General features: G+C 35.5%; 2 protein-coding genes across 2 annotated transcripts; one reads left to right on the forward strand and one right to left on the reverse strand.

The window, feature by feature from the left end:
• Positions 1-304: 304 nt before the first annotated feature.
• On the reverse strand, positions 305-1,894 carry LOC130962940 (uncharacterized). The gene is made up of 5 exons (XM_057889098.1): positions 1,744-1,894; positions 1,366-1,414; positions 955-1,222; positions 709-841; positions 305-600 (listed from the first exon to the last, which is right to left on the reverse strand). Exons 1-5 carry the CDS (start codon positions 1,892-1,894, stop codon positions 305-307), a joined length of 897 nt encoding a protein of 298 aa, XP_057745081.1.
• A 6,314-nt stretch (positions 1,895-8,208) lies between these two features.
• On the forward strand, positions 8,209-13,570 carry LOC130962941 (uncharacterized). Its single transcript, XM_057889099.1, has 4 exons — positions 8,209-9,286; positions 9,426-10,749; positions 10,855-12,882; positions 13,003-13,570. Exons 1-4 carry the CDS (start codon positions 8,209-8,211, stop codon positions 13,568-13,570), a joined length of 4,998 nt encoding a protein of 1,665 aa, XP_057745082.1.
• The last annotated feature ends 9,313 nt before the right edge of the window (positions 13,571-22,883 follow it).

The following is a 22,883-nucleotide window of genomic DNA, read 5'->3' on the forward strand; positions in this document are numbered from 1 at the left end:
AATCATCCCAACCAGTTGGGCCTCTTACATTTGACAACAGAATACGCAAATAGAATTTTTCACCTTCTGTTGGCGAAACGGTATAGATCCGAACGATAGCTCTCTTTTGTGACCTGCGTCGATGCCATTCTTTTTCCTTGCTGTGACAACTGTAATATTCTGGGATTTTTCTATACAAAAGATGCCTAGATTGTTGGTCATCGGCCCAATTAAGTGCAAAGAATTCAGTGAGCATTGTTCTTGAGAAATAGTCATTATTAACTATTTCAGAAATATTTTGGTGCTCAGAAAAGCTCACTTGATGTTAATTTGGCAAATGAACTTGCAACCTTTCAACTGATGGGTACATTTGGTAAAGGTTGAATCTAAATATCCTCCAGTATACCTCTGGAGCAGCAATCCATCTTGCATCAATAAATTGTTGCACCTCATCATAATGAGAACTTCTGTGAACATCCATTGCCACACGGTCTAGTCCCTTATAGCAATACTTATATAGATATTTTATGCTCTTGATACTGCTGCATATCTGTACATTGAGATGACAATCATACTTCAGTAGTAGCCAAGGGTTGTACGAAACCACCCATCTATTGTCAACTGTGACATTTTAGTTTATAGGGATTAGAGTATCAAATCGCCTCCTATATTGAGGATATGATTCATCACTTCGTCGTGTCTCTGGTACGAACTCTTTTGGGTACTTACGTTTACATTGACCGTTCTTCATGCACGGTGATGATTGATTTAGTGTCCCACAAGGACCATAAACCATATGCCTTAGCACTGCCTCATGTAAGTGTGGTTCTGTTTCTTTACATGGTATTCCACTCAGACCAAACTATCATATTGGTCAGGATCACTCAACTTGTCATTGTTTTCTAAGATTAGCAACATATGTACGTGTGGTAATCCTCTTTTCTGAAGCTCGGTGACATAAATATAACTTTTCACCTTTTCCAATACACCTTTGGTAATAACATCCTGCTTTAACTGTTCGAACTTGGCTCTGAAAATTTTAGTTGCTAGATCCGGATGATCCTGTGGAGTTTGAGTTGGACTGAGTTTCGAAGCTATTTCTGACCATGATGAATTGCATGTCATAGTTAAAAAAATATCCGGTTTGCCTTCTTTAAGAATAATAGCCATTCTATCCTCGTACCGTTGAGTCATGTACTGCCCACGAACGACGATGGTAATATCGTTCTTTTGCCAACATTTTCTAAAATCAATTTTAGAGAAAAGTATTATTAGTTTTAAAGTTTAAATTCAGGAACACGTAATGATCAATCGTGTGGCCATTAAATTGAATAATTACTAGCATTATTCTCCCCTGTGTGCAAAGCATCTTATAAGCTTTGATACAGTTCAACTCGAAGTTCCTTTTGTCTTTGTCGAACCCATCTTAACTTGCCTGTTTCCATTTTCACATAGTTGTCAACAACATATTATTGAAGAAGTCGTCTCGCTTTCAAAAATGTTGAGTGATCATCGGGGCGGATCTACAAATAATGAGGATTATAGAAAATTGTTAAAAATTGTGAAATGATGTATTGGTACAAACTATCATCAATGAAAGTCTATAAATAATGTAGCAAATATAGGAGTTTGTACCTGGAGCATATAACTATAATATGTCTGCCATGATACTTTGTTTCCACGTTGGGTTCCGAATGGAAAAAAGAAGAGGATATTGTAGTGGTTCGTAGTAGCCAACAAATTCCTGAATCCTTCTGAGGTTACCAGCATGAGTTTGAACCTTGATATCTCGTCCGCGCACCATTGTTTCAATGTCATCACCGACTGTTATGGCTGCTACTTGTGAAGCAGTTGGGAGACTGTGTTGTGGTTGATTAGCAGGTCGCTCTCTGATCACCAAACTACACTCTTGCATATCTAGTCGTTGTGCAAGCTGGCGGAATACATGGATAAAAGGATTATATCAGTGCAACAATTGTTGTAGCTTCAAAACCAAACTTTTATGCAGTTGTGTGTTCTTCAGCATCCTATTTTGTAACTCGTGCTCAGTATCGTATATATACAGTTGCAAGAAGCGTGGCCGCGTCCCGTGATCTGGATGAAATCCTCCTATACTGTGGTACATTGATCCTTGAGAACGGAATGTATATATACCATGACTTGCTGTAGCTAATTGTTCGTCTATGTATACACTGCACGGAGTGAATGAAAAAACATGATTGTAACCACGAATGTGTTTCCTGAATGGTTCCCTTCTGCAGAAGGGTCTAAGAAGATTTCAAGTAATTTCTGAGGAGCATTTACTTAGGGCAAAGAGACATTTCCTCCATTGCAACACATGTTAAATGTTTCATGGTGAAATAGATGTGCATTACAGTGTGTACATGTCCTTGTCGTAGATAATGTAGTTTGAAGCATTGTTGTATTCTCTTGAAAATTTTGAGCACCATTGTGAGATGTTCAGACATGGTGACTAATTTCTGCACTCGCATAGGAATATTAAAATATTATGTTATAGATTTCTTTTCCTACATGTGCCAATAATTGTATGGTTAGGTACTCGGGTAGAATTCATTAACTATTTCATATTATTTTAGATTGTAAAATCAAGAGTGAACAAAGAATATGTATACAACTTCTCAATTGAGGTTTGTTTTTTGAAAAATAAACGTAATTTTTAAAGATGTAGTGTCTTTTTCTAGATTTTTCTGTTGCCTAAACTCATATAAGATTGTCAAAGTTTGAAGTTCTAGGTAATATATGAGGTTAAATATATATTTAATAGAGCAAATTTTTATTTTGAGTTATACTAAAATATACAAAGAATATTTTTAAAATGATATGATTCTATTGTGTTTTTGTTTACTATTCAATTTTATGAAAGTTTTGAATGTCACCCAGTAATTTGTAATAATTTTAACTATATTTTTTAAAATTATTATGATACATTAACGATACAATAAAAATTTTGTCCATTAAAATTGCATAAATATTTTTTATGGTTAACATGCATGGTGTACTTTTAGTTTGTTACTTTTGTAGGTGTTTATGTAAATAATATTTCCTATATTATTAAATTTTAATTTGATAATCTTGATATCATCAAGGGTTTATTCCCTAATTACTGTAACATCGTTAAAATTTATTTTCCATCACTAAATAATATTGTGTCTCATGGTTTTTGCTATTGGATAACAGTTGTAGTAGCATTTTTTCTAGTTAGTACTTAAATTAGTGATTCATTAAAAATTTTTCTTGTAACTCATAAGAATGTATACACCGTTATCTATGTTTTTAATTTGAGGTCTACATTATTTAGTTACCTATTGACTTGTAACTTTTAATATAACTTTTAATATAATATTTAGTTTTTTTTATTTTAAGAAATTAGAACACATTGTGCCATTAGTAAATTTTACCATTTATAAATTCTTAATTTGTTAATGACCTTATAATAAAAAGGACCCATATAAATTGTACAGCTTATTTTTAAGTATATAAGATAGGACATCAATATTTTTGTAGGATCTGATAATTGTTGTTTTTGTGTTTAAATTATATATTTTTTTGTTCAGTTTTTCTCTTTAATTTTAAAAGATATATGTTGTTACGAAAATTTTATTATAAAATTATTCTAATTATTATTAGTTTTATGAATGTATCAACTATTTTAAATGTTTTATTTGTTAAGTATTTATTTTAAATTTTTTTATTAAATTCAGAATTTTGTTTACAATATACAGTAAGCAATATAGAAAATAAGCATAAGTTAAACTAATAAGAGAAGAATTAGTTATCATAATATTAGTTAATTTTGATTGCGTGAAACAAAATATCGATAACTTTAATTATTTTAGAATTAATAAAAAATTAGTGCTTAGCAATAAAATAAAGCGTGTTCATTAAGTTGGTTAATTTTATTAATATTTTATGTTCACAAAATTTAATGTGCAGACAAAATAACTTATATCGATATTTTTATATATTTAAAGCATATAAAGATACTAACCAGAGGATCTATTACTTAGATCAGCTCTATTACCATGTATTTCTGTACCTATATTTATAAAGAGCAATATAGAAAATAAGAATAAATTAAATTCATAAGAGAAGAATTAATTATCATAATATTAGTTAACTTTGATTGCGTGAAATAAAATATCGGTAACTTTAATTATTTTAAAATTCATCTATATTTCTTTATTATAATACAAATAGTTTTTTTTATGCTTGTATTATATTTTTTTAAAGTGTTTTTTTCAAAGGTTTGAATCTCGTCCATTAATGTTTGAGATATTTTAATTTGTTTTTTTAATTTGTTATCATAAATTGATGATATGATGAGTATTTTATCAATTAAGACAATTAATAATTCAAAAATATGTTTAAAAAATAATTTATTTGTTATACTGTAATGTATTCTTGTTTTTTTGTGTTAACGTTGACAATAAAAGGAACCAATCTTTATAATAAAAGAAATTAATCTTTATTTACACGGTGCTTTTTTAATCATAGGGAATAAAAAATAATAGTTCTTGTAATTTTTTTAACCGTTATATATAGTCCAATATATAATATATATTGGCATAAATTTCATTAGTGAGTACACTTTTATATGTAATTTTTTTAAAAATTAATACTGGACATAAAAAAATATAAACCATGTGTTGTAAATTTAATTATTCGAATGACTTTAGTTAATAATGATTTATTTTTCTTTATAACTTAAATACTATTGTCCCATGAAATAACTATTAATAAAATAATTATATTTTATATACTATCAGTTATTGTACTATAATGATATATTGCTCAATTATATATTATTGTATTATGGGTTATTATGTATGAAAAATACTAATAAGAAATAATAAATAACTAATATTTTGCTGACGTAATTTTATTTACATCATTATTATCATTATAGTATAACGTAATTTAATATTAATTATTTATATTTTAATAATTTTTAAAAAATATCATGAAAAATCAAAGATAAAAATATAATTAATAAATTTAATTTCAAACTATAATGTATCATGAGTATGTAGTGTCAGATTTTTCTATTAGAAGTGGTTCAGTTTTTAAATTCTGTCGTGGGTAAACCCAATTTTTTAATAAAAAAAAAAACAGGGGCAAAAGAGAAAAAAAATTGGATACTAAACATGTATCCCCATTATATATTGATATGGATAGCTTTCATAATTTTTTTAACCCTTATATTTGTGTGTAAGTGAGATATATCCTAATTTTATTTTTAATTATTTAGAAATATATATCATTACCAAAGTTCTAAAATATGAGAACATAAAGAATTTAAAATAATTAAATTAAAGTGTTGTTAAAAAATTTAATGTTACATTCATTTATTACTTTAATATATAAATTTTATTTTTTATTATAAAATTATTATGATAAACTTTATATAAGAGTATTTTTTGTCGTTAGTCTTACATGACATTATTCTTTTATTCTTTTTTAATATAAATATAAATATATAAATATTATATATTCCATTATATACTATATTATAGGATGAAAATAAAATATATTAAAAATATATATTATTATCATTTAGACCATTAAATTTTTTTTAATTATTTTTATGGATGAATAATGTCTAAAAAGTTGGATACCAAATTTTTTATTTTAACTTTATAACTTCCTATATGATTGATGTGTTGTTTGATTAAGAAAGACACTGCAATGTATGTATAATTTCGTGATATATATAAAATAAATCATGTATAGTAATATTAATTTAATTATTTTGTTATAGAATATCAATGATAGAATAGCAACCAATTATGTTATTTTGAATTTTGTTACCTGTGGCAGTTCTATTGTCATGCGCTTCCATTTTGAAACGTATAATATAATTATTAAGAACTAATTCAATTCATAACAAAGAAATTTAAATTTATTTATCGTGTTATTTGTAACAGATTGATTATAGGTGGTAGCTCTGACCATTTGTCTAATTGTAGTCAATCTAGTTACCCCTATGTTTGTAGTTAATTGGGTACCTCTACCTTTGTTTCACATTGGAGTCAGAAATGGAGTTGTATCAGTTGATATCGCTATTTGTTTTCCTTGTCAAATAATCTCCTTACACGTCTTCTAGCTAGGAGTTGTTTTTGTTCTTCAGTCATATTCTATCTTCTTCGTCTAGCATAATCTGTCCAAGTAAGTAAACGTTGATGTGACTATTAATTTCGTGAAGTTTTTATTTCTATTTGTCAGAAAGATAGCAATAATATGCAGAAAAGAAAAACGATTTGTGAGACCAAGATTGAAAGGGAAAAAGTAATTTAATTCTCTTGAGAGTTAAGTATGACTGAAGGTGGAACAATTTTTTATTGAAAGTGAGTTAGTTTTTAAATTGAGTACGTAGTAGTAGCAATTTTTTCAATTTTAAAATATATCGTGAGTTGATAGTGAATCAGTTTGATGGGGTAAATTCTTTTTTTCATAAAAAATAAAAAATATAGAGGACGTAGTAACAGCTTATTATATTGAATCCAGTGTTTAACAAAAAAAATAAGCAGGGGTAAAATAATAAGAAAAAATTGGATACCAAATTTTCTTATTTCTATTATACATTGGTATAGTACATTATATATTGGTATAGTCCATTATATATTGTATTGGTATAGATTTGATTAATGAGTACACTTTTATATGTAATTTTTTTTGACATAAAAAATATGTAAACCATGTATTTCCGTACCTACGTTTTTAAAGATACTAAGCAGGAAATCTATTACTTAGACTAGTTCTGTTACCATGTATTTTCGTACCATGTTTTTAAAGAACAATATAAAAAATAAGCATAAGCTAAACTAATAAAAAAATTAGTTAACATAATATTAGTTAACTTTGATTGCGTGAAACAAAATATCGGTAACTTTAATTATTTTAGAATTAATAAAAAAATAGTACTTAGCAATAAAATAAAGAGTGTTCATTAAGTAGGTTAATTTTGTTAATATTCTACGTTAAGAAGATTTAATGTGCAAACAAAATAACTTATATCGATGTGTTTACATGTTTAAAGCATATAAAGATATAAACCAGGGGTTCTATTACTTGGACCAGCTCCGTTACCATGTATTTCCGAACTTATATTTTTAAAGAGTAATATAGAGAATAAGCATAAATTAAATTCATAAGAGGAGAATTAGTTATCATAATATTAGTTAACTTTAATTGCGTGAAACAAAATATCGATAACTTTATTATTTTAGAATTAATGTATTTTCTTTATTATAATATAAATAGTTTTTTCTATGCTTCTATTATGTTTTTTATAGTATTTTTTTCAAAGGTTTAAATCTCTTCCACTAATGTTTAAAATATTTTAATTTGTTTTTTTAATTTGTTACCATAAATTGATGGTATGATGAGTATTTCATCAATTAAAGACAATTAAGAATTCAAAAATATATTTAAAAAAAAAAATTATTTGTTATACAAAACGTTGATAACAAAAGGAATTAATCTTTATAATAAAAAGAATTAATCTTTATTTATGCAATGCTTTTTTAATCGATAAAAAATAATAGTTCTTGTAATTTTTTTAACCGTTATATATAGTCCATTATATATTATGTTGGTATAAATTTGATTAATGAGTACTTTTTATATGTAATTTTTTTTAAAAAATAAATACTGGACAACAAAAATATATAAATCATGTGTTGTAGATTTAACTATTTCAATAACTTTAGTTAATAATTATTTATTTTTCTTTATAACTTAAATACTATTGTCCTATTGAAATAACTATTAATAAAATAATTATATTTTATATACTGTTACGGATCCGGCCCACGGACCCCGGACCCACGACCAAGACCCGAACCCGGTTTACCGGGTCAACCCATCTCGTCTTTCTAGAAGGCCCCAAATCTCTAGATCTTCTAACTAACTTTCGAATTCAAACATCTCCCTTATCTTAAGCAAATAAGATAAAGATAAGATTATCACCATCACCTATAAATAGAGGACCCAGATCCCTCCAGGTATTCATTCATCCCACATACCTTATACCTCTTAGATCTATTCTGACTTGAGCGTCGGAGTGTCTTTGCAGGTACCTCCCCTCCGCTCCATCAGGGCCGTCCGACATCCGACCCGACCCGCAGGTTCCCGATCCTCCTCTCAACCCGTATCAGAAGCATTCTGTACATTGGCGCCGTCTGTGGGGACCTGCAACAATCAGACCGGATGGAGGGCATCCTGGAGGATAACCCATCATGCCAGGACGACTCCCAACCGCGACGTCCGATCTCAGAACACCATGAAGCCACAAACCAAGCAAAAATAGCAAGCACCGTCCACCACGCAAACGAGGACGTCACGACGGACCCACAACATCCCGAGAAAGCCAGGGACAAAGCGGCACAAATCATCCAGGATCTCTGTCTCCGAGTCCAAGAACTTGAAGGCAAGCTAAGCGACCGGGAAAAACACAATAACGAGCATGGAAGCCAGGCAACTTCCAGGTCAAGATCCCACCACGGAAGGTCGCCAATCCGGCAGCACAATAGGAGAGATGGTCGCAGCACCTCACGCAACCGCCGACGCGAGAAGTCGCCCGAACGACGATACGACAAGAAACACCATCGCAGCGATTCTCGGGATGTAAACCGTCAGCATGATTCAGACGAAGACCGGAGATACCGAAGCACCAAACGCACGAGAAGCGACCATACTATAATGGGAGCTACGCCCTTCACGGAAGGAATCTTAAGAGCAAAACTCCCCAAAGGTTTCGACAAACCCACCGACATGAAGTACGACGGAACCAAAGACCCTCAAGAGCACCTAACGGCCTTCGAGGCCAGAATGAACTTAGAAGGAGCATCCGACGCAGTCCGATGCAGAGCCTTCCCAGTAACCCTGGCCGGGCCAGCGATCAAATGGTTCAACGCCCTCCCAAACGGATCCATAACTAGCTTCCACGACATCACAAGAAAATTCATGGCCCAGTTCACAACCCGAATCACCAAAGCCAAACACCCTATCAGCCTGTTAGGGGTCACACAAAGGCAAGAAGAATCCACAAGAAAATACCTCGACCGTTTCAACGACGAATGCCTAACGGTCGACGGACTCACGGACTCCGTTGCCAGCCTCTGCCTAACTAACGGACTCATGAATGAAGACTTTCGCAAACATCTCACCACCAAACCAGTGTGGACCATGCACGAAATCCAGAACGTCGCCAAAGATTACATCAACGACGAGGAAGTCAGCCAGGTCGTCGCCGCCAACAAACGGCAGCACGCCGCCACCCAACACGGCAACCCGACTCCCCATCATAACGCACCACCCAAAGAGAACCAACGAGACCACCTTAAACCGACCACCAAGAATAGGAAAATTTTCCAACTACACTCCCCTAACAACATCAATTACTGAGGTATACCACCAAATAGCAGACCGAGGCATCATCCCCAGAGCCCGACCACTCAAGGAAAGGACAGGAGGAAACAAAACCCTCTACTGCGACTATCACCGCGGATACGGCCACAAAACACAAGATTGTTACGATCTCAAAGACGCTCTTGAGCAAGCTATACGAGACGGCAAACTCCCCGAGTTCGTCAAAATCATCAGAGAACCAAGGCGCGCCGACAGAGACAAATCACCAGAAAGAGAAGGACGCAACCCAAGAACCCAAAAACCACCCAGGGAAAACACCGAAGAAGATCCGACCATCATAGTGAACGTCATCACGGGCAAAGACGTACCAAATAAATCAAAACTGACAATGAAAAAAGACCTCAAGATAATGGCCGTCAAAAACCACGACCCAGTAACCATTGCCGACAGCACGATAACCTTCTTACCCGAGGACTGCCAGCACGGCACCTCGGCAGGAGATGCCCCCTTCGTCATATCAGCCCGAATCGGAACAGGACTAGTAAGAAGAATACTCGTGGACACGGGTGCCGACTCCAATATCCTCTTCCGAGGAGCCTTCGACAAACTCGGGCTCCGCAACGACAACCTCCAAACGCATCGCCACGGCGTCACGGGCCTCGGAGATAACTTCCTCAAACCAGACGGCTCGGTCACCCTCCCCATCACCATAGGAACAAGCAATCAGAGAAAGACGATCCTATCCGAATTCGTCGTCCTAAAAGACTCCACAGCCTATAACGTCATTCTCGGGAGAAAAACAATTAACGACTTCTCGGCAGTCATCTTCACCAAATACCTCCTCATGAAATTCAAAGCCGATGACGGCACCATCGGAACCATTCACGGAGACCGAGAAGTTGCAGCCGAATGCGACAACAATAGCTTAGCTCTAAGGAAAAAATCCCGGGACGCGGCCGGAATATTCCTTGCCGACCTAGACGCACGGCTTGACGGCCAACCTAGACCGGAACCAGAAGGGGACATGGAAAAACTACAAATAGGGCCAACCAAAGATGAATACACGTTCATCAACAGAAACCTCCCACACGACCTCAAAGAAGAACTCTCTCAACTTTTGAAACAAAACAGAGACCTATTCGCATTCACACCAGCCGACATGCCGGGAATAAGTCCCGATCTAATGTCTCACCATCTGGCAGTAGACCCCCTAGCCAAACCCGTGGCGCAAAGAAGACGGAAAATGTCACCAGACCGAGCCGCCGAGGTCCAAAAACAAGTAAAGGCCCTGCTCGAAGCCAACTTCATCCGAGAACTCCCTTACACGACCTGGCTAGCCAACGTCGTACTAGTTAAAAAGACTAACGGGAAGTGGCGAATGTGCGTTGATTACACAGATCTCAACAAAGCATGTCCGAAAGACGCCTTCCCCCTACCAAACATCGACGGACTAGTAGATGCAGCATCCGGACACCGGTACCTCAGCTTCATGGACGCATACTCCGGCTACAACCAGATCCCGATGCACCGACCAGACGAAGAAAAAACAGCATTCATCACCCCAGACGGAACCTACTGCTATAAAGTAATGCCCTTCGGCCTGAAAAACGCCGGAGCCACCTATCAGCGACTCGTAAACAAGATATTTCGCAACCTAACCGGGAACAAAATAGAAGTCTACATCGATGATATGCTCGCCAAAACGGAATCCGGGGAGCAACTAACCGACGATCTAAAGGTCATAATGAACACCTTGCGAAAACACCAAATGCGACTCAACCCAACAAATTGCGCTTTCGGAATGGAAGCAGGAAAATTCCTCGGATTCATGATCACACAACGCGGAGTTGAGGCAAACCCGGAAAAATGCCGTGCCGTCCTGGAGATGACAAGTCCCAAGAACCTCAAAGATATCCAAAAGCTCACCGGCCGACTAACCGCACTATCCCGGTTCCTCGGAGCCTCGGCACAAAAGGCAATTCCTTTTTTCAAACTTATGAAAAAAGGGATTCCGTTCAAATGGGAGAAAGAATGCGAAGAAGCTTTCCAACACTTCAAAAAGGTCCTAACAGAACCTCCAATCCTTGCAAAACCTCAAACAGGGGAAACACTATACTTGTACCTCTCCATAACGGAAGAAACAATCGCAGCAGCACTCGTCCGGGAAAACGAGAAAAAGGAACAAAAACCCATATACTTCATAAGCAAGGTGCTACAAGACACGGAAGCCCGTTATTCACGACTAGAAAAACTGGCTTTCGCACTCCTCTCGGCATCCCGACGACTACGACAATACTTCCAGGCCCACCCCATAACGGTCCGAACCGACCAAACGGTCAAACAAGTATTACAAAAACCCGACCTAGCAGGAAGAATGCTAGCATGGTCCATCGAGCTATCCCAATTCCAGATCAGGTTCGAGCCCCGAAACGCCATCAAAGCACAAGCCTTGGCCGACTTCATCGCCGAAATGACTCCGACGAAGCTGACACCCGAACCATGGAAACTGCACGTCGATGGCTCATCAAACTCCACTCACGGAGGCGCCGGAATCATACTCGAAAACCAAAATGGGATCACAATTGAACAATCAATAAGATACGACTTTCCAGTATCAAACAACCAAGCAGAATACGAAGCCCTTTTGGCAGGCCTAAACCTAGCTCGGGAAGTCGGCGCCAAGATACTCGAGGTTAACACCGATTCCCAGGTGGTATGCTCCCAAATCAACAGGAGCTACCAAACCCGGGACCCCCTGCTCCAACAATACCTTAAAAAAGTAAGTGAAACAAAAGAAGGATTCGAAAACGTCTCCATACATCACGTCCCCAGGGAACGAAACGCCAGGGCAGATCTACTTTCCAAACTAGCCAGCACGAAGTCAGGACACGGCAACAGATCGCTAATCCAGGAGGTCGTTAAGTCGCCTTCCGTATCAACGGAAATCAACGCACACCTAACATCCTCAAATCGGGAATCTTGGACATACCCGATCTTGCAATATCTCCGCGACGGAATCCTACCACCAGACCCGAAAGAAGAGAGGAAGATAAAAAGAGAAGCCGCTAACTACACCATCATAGCAGGACAGCTATACAAACGCGGATTCTCGCAACCCCTACTCAAATGTGTAGAATCCGAGGACACGGAATATATACTCCGCGAAATCCACGAAGGCTGCTGCGGTCACCACATCGGAGGAAAAACGCTAGCCCAAAAAATCATCAGGGCCGGCTACTTCTGGCCCACAATCATTCGAGATTCCATACAACTCACAAAAAGCTGCGACAAATGCCAAAAGCATGCCAATATCCACCAAGCCGCCCCACACCAACTCAGCGTTATATCGGCTGAACGGCCATTCGGCATTTGGGGAATCGACCTCGTCGGGCCCTTCCCCACGGCACCCGGCCAACTTAGATATCTCATCGTCGCCATAGACTACTACACCAAATGGATTGAAGCCGAACCCCTGGCCTCCATCACGGCAACCCAATGCCGGAAATTCGTCTGGCGATAGATCATTACTCGGTTCGGAATTCCCGAAGTCATCATCTCCGACAACGGAACCCAATTCACAGACAAAAAATTCAGAGAACTCTTAGAAGGATTGCACGTATCCCATCGCTTCAGCTCGGTAGAACATCCCCAAACAAACGGACAGGTGGAATCCGCCAACAAAATTATCGTCAAAGGACTTAAGAAACGACTTGACGAAGCCAAGGGATTGTGGGCAGACGAGTTGGGATCAGTCCTATGGTCATACCGAACAACACCCCAAACAAGCACGGGAGAAACGCCCTTCCGACTCACATACGGCGTAGAAGCTGTCATCCCAGTAGAAATCGGAGACCCCAGCCCCAGAAAAACGGTTGGAGGTAACGACGAAGAAGCAGAACGAGACCTCATAGACGAGGCAAGAAGCATAGCCCACGTCAAAGAATTAGCACTCAAACAAAGGATCAGCCTAAGGTATAATCACGGCGTCATCCGACGAGAATTCGCGGACAACGACCTCGTCCTACGACGAAACAACATCGGCCTCCCGACCCCAGGAGAAGGAAAGCTCGCACCCAACTGGGAAGGACCATACAGGGTCAAGGCCGTAATAGGAAAAGGAGCGTATAAACTCGAACGACTAGACGGCAGCGAAATACCAAGAACTTGGAACGCGGCCAACCTACGAAGATACTATACTTAAATAAGTCACTCTTTATTTTTTCCTTTAAATCACCCTTTATTTCCCTTTATTTTTTGTTCATTGTCTTTTAGAACCTCGGGTACTCTTTCCCTCACGAAGGGTTTTAACGAGGCCCAACTATTCAAATAAAATTCTTTACAAAGTTATTTTCACTTCATCCCCATTACAAGTCACTACTGTTTCTTAAAACACCAAACGAAGACACGGCCATCGCTGGAGGACTGATCACCCTCCAGGCCGAACACACGGGTACCCAAAAAACCGACCAAACAAACGGTTACAACAAAAACAAACAAAAATGCAAGAAAAGCCCGAACGGCCAAATAAACACCACAAGCGGATCATACAAAAGGCCCGGACGGCCGAAAATACTATTGAACGATCCCCAAAAAGTCACGGCCCTTGGCCAAATAAAAACATTCAGAAACTTAACATGTTCAAAAATAAAGTACGAAAAGAAACTACTCAAATATCTACAATCCGACCATCACGAACGGTCTTGAAAGCTCCCGTCACAGACACATCCACACCAGGGGCCAACACAAGAAACTGCGCTTTCATCGTCTCCTCGGTAGCAGCAATGGCATCCCCGGCATCAGCCAACAAAGCCGCTTTCTCCTTCTTCAAAGCCTCAACCTCAGCCTTTAAGGTTTCCGACTCAACGAGGAGCAGGGCAGCTTGAGAACTCGCATCCGAAGATTTCTTCCGCTCCTCAGCCAATTGAGAAAGAAGCGAAGTCTCAAGGCCGGCAAGTCGGAGAATCTCCGCCCCGGCATCCTCCGACGACTTCTCCGCCTTCTCCTTTGCAACCTTGGCTGTCCCAAGCTCCTCCTTTAACTTGGTCACATCGGCCTGGGCCTGCCGAAGCTTCTTATCCAACAAACCCACTTGGGCCATCACAGGCTCCGCCTTCCTAACAACCACAGCAGACCGGAGAAGGGCACGGTAAACTGACTGAGCCTGGCCAGCAATGTCACAACCATCAAAAAACGACTCTGTCCCGGGCATTAAATGCTGATCAATAAAGCTCGTAGCGTCGAAACGACGGTCCATCACGCTAGGAACCAAGCCCTCCTCCTCAAAAGTATCACTACCCGGCTCCTCGGTTCTACTCCTCTTCCGAGAAGCCTCAGCAGCCGACACCACGACTACCTCAGGCGAGCCAGGAGGAGCCTCAACACCAGCAGGTCCCCCCGAAGGAACTACCTCCTGAGGAATAGCCTGCGAATCCACGGCCGGGTTGGAGACAGGGGTCGAAGGAGACGAAGACCCTTCCTCCCGAACCAAAGCAGCCTTCAACCTCGCCAAGGTAGTTAGCCCGCCCGCCATCTCAACTGCAAGGAAAAACAAAGAAAAGTAAAAAAAAAAAAAAAAAAAAAACAAAAATAATAATAATATACATATATATATATACACACCAATATATGTCCGACAAGCCTCGGGATCCCCCATAACGTCCCGAGGATTCAACGGACTCTCGCCAAACAAATGCCATAAAACGCTGGCGACATCCTTATCCTCCCGAGACAAATCGTCATAAAGAACTTTAGTCAGAACCGACGGCCCGGCACCAAAATTCCAGTAAGTCGGAAACCGGCGCTCGCCTTCCAAGGTAAGCCAAAACGGACGGTGCCCCTCAACGGGACGCACCTTAAAATACTCCCACTTAAACCCATGAAAGGAGTCCTCAAACAACCCGAAAATCCGACGGTGAGGCTGAGCCCGGAAAGACATATACCCTTTCTTATGCTTCCCCTCTTTAGTCGGAAGCGTGCACAAGAAAAGGAAAAGGAAAACAGGAACCGAAACCGGGAGATCAAGATACTGGCACACCAACTCAAAACACCGAACAGCTGCCCAACTGTTCGGATGAAGCTGAGACGGCGCCACGGAACACCGACTAAGTAGACCTTGAACAAACGGAGAGAAGGGGAACCGCACCCCGAGCCGAGTAAACATGGATTCGTAGACCTACATCCAGTCCGGCACGGTGGGAGAACGGAGGTTTAGATAGCAGACGCGCTCATCCGCATCAGGGAGCTCGAGTATATATCGCCCCTCCTCTTCACCGCCACCGCAGATCGCTCCCTGATCGCGGAGCCGTTGGAGATCACCCTCCGTCAACCGCGATGGAACGCCCCACACATCGCTGGTCACCCAACCATAGCGATTGGGAACGCCCCTGGAAGGGGAATGGGGGCACCCACACCCTCATTTCTCCGACGCTGCATACCTAAAACAGGGAAGAGCACCACCATCAGCCCACCAACTCGACACAATTGCGAAAAACAAAAACCTAAGACACCACTACAAGTAAAACAGAAAATGGCGGTGCTCAGCCCCTTCCCCAAACTCAATACACCAAACACAGCAAACAAAGACAAAGGGAAGTAGGCAGAACAAAACATGGCAAAAACAGAAAAAGGCACAAACAAACGAAGTAGCAAAAAGAAGATACCAACCTGGTAATAGTAGAAGAAAACTCGAAAGAAATGCAGGGAAATGAGGAGAAGCAGAAGCAGCACCAGGAAAGCAAAAAGCAGTTTTCTCTCAGGAAACGAAGAAGTTCTCTCTCAAAAGAGAAAAACGGACGAGGGAAATAAAAACCAAAAACGAAACGGTTTCAAAAAGACGAAAGGACGCACCTAACCCTCCACGCAATGAAAACTCTCGGGGGCAAAAAAGAGAAAACCCCCACCACAATAAATGCCCCCTCGGAAAAGCAAACTAATCAATTACGCCTCAAAAGACGCAACAGGCGCAGCAGACACGGAAAGGTCACGTCGAGACCAAAGTACGGTCAAGACGAATCTCTCACCAAACGAAATCAAGAAGCCGACCTTGTCGCCAAACGAATACTCGACCAGTACCAAAGACGCAGAAAAACGCTTCGAACTCTTAGCGACAAACCGACCTTACTCGCTCTCTCGCTACGGGGGCAACTGTTACGGATCCGGCCCACGGACCCCGGACCCACGACCAAGACCCGAACCCGGCTTACCGGGTCAACCCATCTCGTCTTTCTAGAAGGCCCCAAATCGGCCCTCTAGATCTTCTAACTAACTTTCGAATTCAAACATCTCCCTTATCTTAAGCAAATAAGATAAAGATAAGATTATCACCATCACCTATAAATAGAGGACCCAGATCCCTCCAGGTATTCATTCATCCCACACACCTTATACCTCTTAGATCTATTCTGACTTGAGCGTCGGAGTGTCTTTGCAGGTACCTCCCCTCCGCTCCATCAGGGCCGTCCGACATCCGACCCGACCCGCAGGTTCCCGATCCTCCTCTCAACCCGTATCAGAAGCATTCTGTACATATACTATCAGTTATTGTACTATAATGATATATTGATCACTTATATACTATTGTATTATGGGTTATCCTGTATGAAAATTACTAATAAAAAATAATAAATAACTAATAATTTGTTGACGTAATTTTATTTATATCATTATTATCATTATAGTATAACATTATTTAATATTAATTATTTATATTTTAATAATTTTGAAAAAATATCATGAAAAATTAAAGATAAAAATATAATTAATAAATTTAATTTCAAAATATCATGTATTCTGAGTACGTAGTGTCAGTTTTCTTTATTAAAAGTGGTTTACTTTTTTAAATTCTGTGGTGGGTAAACCCATTTTTTAATAAAAAAAACAAGGGTAAAAAAGAAAAAAAAGAATTGGATACTAAACCTGTATCTCCATTATATATTGGTCTGGATAGCTCTTGTAATTTTTTAACCATTATAATTGTTTGTAAGTGAGATATATCCTAATTTTATTTTTAATTTTTTAAAAATATATATCATTGCTAAAGCTCTAAAATATGAGAACATAAAGAATTTAAAAAAATTTAATTAAAGTGTTGTTAAAAAATTTTATGTTACATTCATTTATTACTTTGTTATATAAATTTTATTTTTGATTATAAAATTATTATGATAAACTTTAATATAAGAGTACTTTTTATCATTAGTCTTACATGACATTATTTTCTTATTCTTTTTTAATATCTATAACAATATATAATGACAAAACTTGTTTTGGTGTCTAATTTTTTTAATTCTAATTTTACCTTTTCTAATAATCCATTTCACTATATATCAGTTATTCTACGTTAAAAAACTTCCACTACTTCATCTTCTCTCTTATTACATACATTCGCATTCTCTCTTATCTCATTAATTCACATTCACGGAACTTCTATCATTACCTCTTACCTCCCTTCCTATCTATCATCTCATATTACTGTTATTGCATAATTAAAAAAACTTTTAAAACTTTTTATTTATTTATCTTCTCTTGCATCCTACTCATTTCACTTAAATATACTACCGTAAAACCTAATATAATTTGCCTAAAAAAAGTTAAGTAATTTTTTTAATCTTATAATCATTTTATATTTTAAGATTCAAAAATTTGTTTTTTTATTTTTATTCAAGGTTTATTTTTATATTTTATTTTAGTTTTATTAATAAAAAAGTATTAACATTAGTTTTAATATTTCACCTTTAGGATAAATAAAAAGATGAGAATTTTTATATAAATTAGATGATTGAAAAACTATTTATTATAAAAAAAAGTTAAGTCTATTTCTTGACTATAGAAATATATATAATTCACTCTTTGATTTAATCAAAATAAATATATGTTTATTTAATTTTTAAATTTTACATCAATTATTAAAATCATGATATAATACATGTACTCCAATAAAAAAAGTGAAAATAATTTCATAACTATTTTTTTTGTTGGAACGAAACATGACTCAATAACTATAAATTAAATTCTATTCTAAACAACTATAGATAAGTAAAATAAGTAATAAAAAACAGACATAAAATTTAACTTTTTTGTTATTTGGTACAAAAATAAATATAATAAAATAAATCACTGTTTTCATACATAATGACATAAAATTTAACATTATCCTTCTCTAGAGTCATTTATTTTTTTAGTTTTTATCTTTATTTTTGTATTTTATTTTAATTTTATTAAACCAAAAAGTACCAATGTCATTTAATTTTAATTTTTAACTTTTATCATAAATAAAAATATGTGGCTTTGTATGCATTAGATAATAAAAAAAATACTCATAATAAAAAAAATTAAATTTACTCATTCGTTACATTTATAGGAGTGTAAACGATTCACATAAGAGTTGTGAGATTTTTTTTTGAATTTTATTTTTAAATTAGTATTCACTTTTGGGTGTAATAATTATGAACTAATATATGATGGTAACTACCTGCGATTGAAGAGAAGATAGAACGAGAATAAAAAACAGAGGAAGAAAAAGAGAAAAAGCTAATATATAAGAATAGTAGTGAAGCATATGAAGATAGATAATGGTAAGAAAAAAGAATAATGAAACCAAAAATTAAAAATTCTAAAAGAATAATAAAACTAAAGATAATTTAAAATGTTGAATATAAAATTATAAGAAATAATTTTTTTAGCTATTAAAATTATGCGAAAGAAAGAGTGATTTAAATATAAATTTTTATAAATTTATAATTGAGAAATGAATAAATTTACAAATATTTATAAATTTATATCTTCATTGTTATACATAATAACAACGTAATGATTTTAGTATTATATCTAAATTAATTTAAATTCAATTATTCTATATATTAAAAAAATTAAATAACTTATAAATTTTTTTATTTTTTATTTAGTATTTTATACAAAATTTTTGAATGCTTGATATCTTAATTTTTTTTAAATGTTAAAATATGGTTTAACAAGTTAGTATGAAAAATAAGTATTTATATAATAGTTATAGATCTAGATATCTAAATCAAATAAGAAAATAATTTTTTTAACAAATTTTTAACAGCTCAAAAGTTAACACAATGGATATGTATGAATCAAAGTGATTAATAAAAATGAGAGCTACGATAATGGTACGGTGATAATTGATTACCATTGGGGTTAATAGAAGAAGAAAATAAGGAAGGATAATAAAACAGGGCAACATAATAGTGACGGTGAGACAATACTAATTATACATGTAAAAAAAATAAGAGAAAATAATAGTTTATAGTATGATGAGATGATATAATCAAAATAAAAATTAATAATTTTTAAATAATAATAAAATTTAAGATAATTAAAGATTTTTAATATAAGATTAAAAAAATAATTTTTTATTTATTAGAATTGTGTATCTTCTAAAAGAGAGTTTTAAATATGAATATAAATTTATTCCAAATTAAATAGGATTGAGAAAATAAGTAAATTTAATATATAGATAACTAATTTGTAAATAATATTAGTAAATCTTTATTTTGATTTTGTTACACATAATAACAACATAATTTTTTTAATTTAAATTTATTTAGTTATTTTATACTTTTTATATATATTAAATAATTTAAAATATTTTATTTTTTCATAATTTATTTTTTAATTATTGATGTTAAATTTATACTTTTAAAAATAAAATATAAAAATATTTTTTAACTCAATAGAAAAGCGGTTAAACAGGCACGACAGTGCCTGTTGAGCCGTTAGTAAATATAAATACATAAATATTATATATTTCTTTATATATTATATTGTAGGATGAAAATGAAATATACTAAAAAAATATTATTATTATTATTTTGACCATTAATTTTTTTTAAATTATTTTTATGGATGAATGATGTCTGAAAAAGTTGGATACCAAATTTTTAATGTTAACTTTATAACTTCATATATGATTGATGAGTTGTTTGATTAATATAATTTCGTGATATATATAAAATAAACCATGTATAGTAATATTAATTTGATTAGATTTGTTACAGAATATCAATGATAGAATAACAACCAATTATGTTATTTTGATTTCAGTTATCTGTGGTAGTTCTATTGGGCTTCCGTTGTATTTTTAAAAAGTAAAATATAATTATTTAGAACTAATTCAATTTATAACAAATAAATTTAAATTTAGTTATAGTGTTACCTGCAACAAATTGATGATAGGTGGTAGCTCTAGCCATTTGTCTAATTGTAGTCAATCTGGCTACCCTATGTTTGTAGTTAATCGGTACCTCCACCTATGTTTGGCGTTGGAGTTAGAAATGGAGTTGGAAATGGAGTTGTATCAGTTGATATGGCAATTTGTTTTCCTTGTCGAATCATCTCCCGATAACTTGCACGTCTTCTAGCTAGGTGTTGTCTTTAATCTTCGGTCATGTTCGGTCTTCTTCGCCTAGCATAATCTGTCCAAGTGGGTCGACGTTTACGTTAGTGTTGATTTAGTGAAGTTTCTATTTCTAAAAGATAGCAATAATATGCAGAGAAGAAAAATGATTTGCGAGACCAATATTGAAAGGGAAGAGTAATTTAATTATCTTGAGGGTTTAGTATGACTGAAGGTGAAACAGTTTTTTTATTGAAAGCGAGTTGATTTTTAAATTAAGTAGGTAGTAATAGCAGTTTTTTTTTGAGTTTTAAAATATGTAGCGGGTTAATAGTGAATCAGTTTGATATTCTGTCGTGGGGTAAATTCTTTCTTTGATAAAAAAATTAAAAATATGGAGGACGTAGTAACAGTTTATTATGTTGAATTCAATGTTTAACAAAAAAAATAAGCAGAGGTAAAATAGTAAGAAAAATTCAGATACCAAATTTTCTTATTCCCATTATACATTGGTATAGTCCATTATATATTGGTATAGTCCATTATATATTGTATTGGTATAGATTTAATTAATGAGTACACTTTTATATGTAATTTTTAAAAAAAATAAATATTGGACATAAAAAATATGTAAACCATGTGTTGTAGATTTAATTATTCCAATGACTTTAGTTAATAATGATTTATTTTTCTTCATAATTTAAATACTATTGTCCCATTGAAATAACCATTAATAAAATAATTATATTTTATATACTATCAATTATTGTACTATAATGATATGTTGATCACTTATATACTATTGAATTATGTGCTATTATGTATGAAAAATACTAATAAAAAATATTAAATAATTAATATTTTGTTGACGTAATTTTATTTATATCATTGTTATCATTATAGTATAACGTTATTTATATTAATTATTTATATTTTAATAATTTTTAAAAGATATCATGAAAAATTAAAGATAAAATATAATTAATAAATTTAATTTCAAAATATCATGTATCCTGAGTACGTAGTGTCAATTTTTTTTATTAGAAGTGGTTCCGTTTTTAAATTCTGTCGTGGGTAAACCCATTTTTTAATAAAAAAGAAACAGGGACAAAAGAGGAAGAAAGAGTTGGATACTAAATTGTGTATCCCATTATATATTGGTATAGATTTGATTTTTATTGAGTTTCTACTGTTTTTCCTTTGTTTTACGTGTGTTTTGATCATGTAGAATATTAGAAAACAGGAACCCGAAAACTTAGAAAAATTTTGGCCATCCTGGAGAGGTAGGTTTCGGACTTGGTGGCGCCAAACTTGGGATATTCAAGTTTGGTGCTGTGTGTGCGTGCAAAATGGAGTTTTCTCTCTAGAGGGTTGAAGCCAAACATAGGATTCCCAAGTTTGGCGTGGAACATAGCGCATAAAAAGAAGAATGGCTCTGTAAGGTTGACGCCAGACTTTGGCTTTTCCAAGTCTGGCGCCAGGAGCGACGCATCACGAGGACGCAAATAGACAAGAGGTGCCGCCAATCTTGAGCATTTTCAAGTTTGGCGTGGAAGCTGCGTATGCATTCTGCTAGGGGGATGCCAAACTTGGCTCCCCTGCCATTTGCCGTGGGAAATAAGTTAAAAAAAAGAGAACGAAGGTGCCAGGTTTGGCGCTAGAAGGAGGTCTTGTGTTCAGCAGATACGGCACCAAACTTCAAAGTTCCTAGGTTTGGCGCCAGGTTGTACATTTTGGCCAACGCCAAACGTGATCCCCCATATCCTAACCATATCACATGGCATCCCTCTGATTGATCCTTTCCCTTTTTACCTTACCTATTTATTCATTCCTTCATGCACTTTCTACTAAGCCTACACCACCAACCCCGACCCTCTCCTGACTTCCCTTCCCCCTTGACCGAATCCCACCCCCCTTCCCAATATATTCCACTCCACAACCCAACCTCCCATACACTGCAACCATCCCCTCTTGCCTTCCCAATACATACATGTGATCACCCCCACAGCCTTTCCTAAAGCCCGTGACCCCCTTCAAACGAGACTACTGGTGCACGAAATTGCAATCACACTTTTGCAATCCCGCACAACTAACCAGCAAGTGCACTGGGTCGTCCAAGTAATACCTTACGTGAGTAAGGGTCGATCCCACGGAGATT

The sequence above is a fragment of the Arachis stenosperma genome, chromosome 2 (assembly GCF_014773155.1).
Source record: "Arachis stenosperma cultivar V10309 chromosome 2, arast.V10309.gnm1.PFL2, whole genome shotgun sequence".
Taxonomy (NCBI): Eukaryota; Viridiplantae; Streptophyta; class Magnoliopsida; order Fabales; family Fabaceae; genus Arachis; species Arachis stenosperma.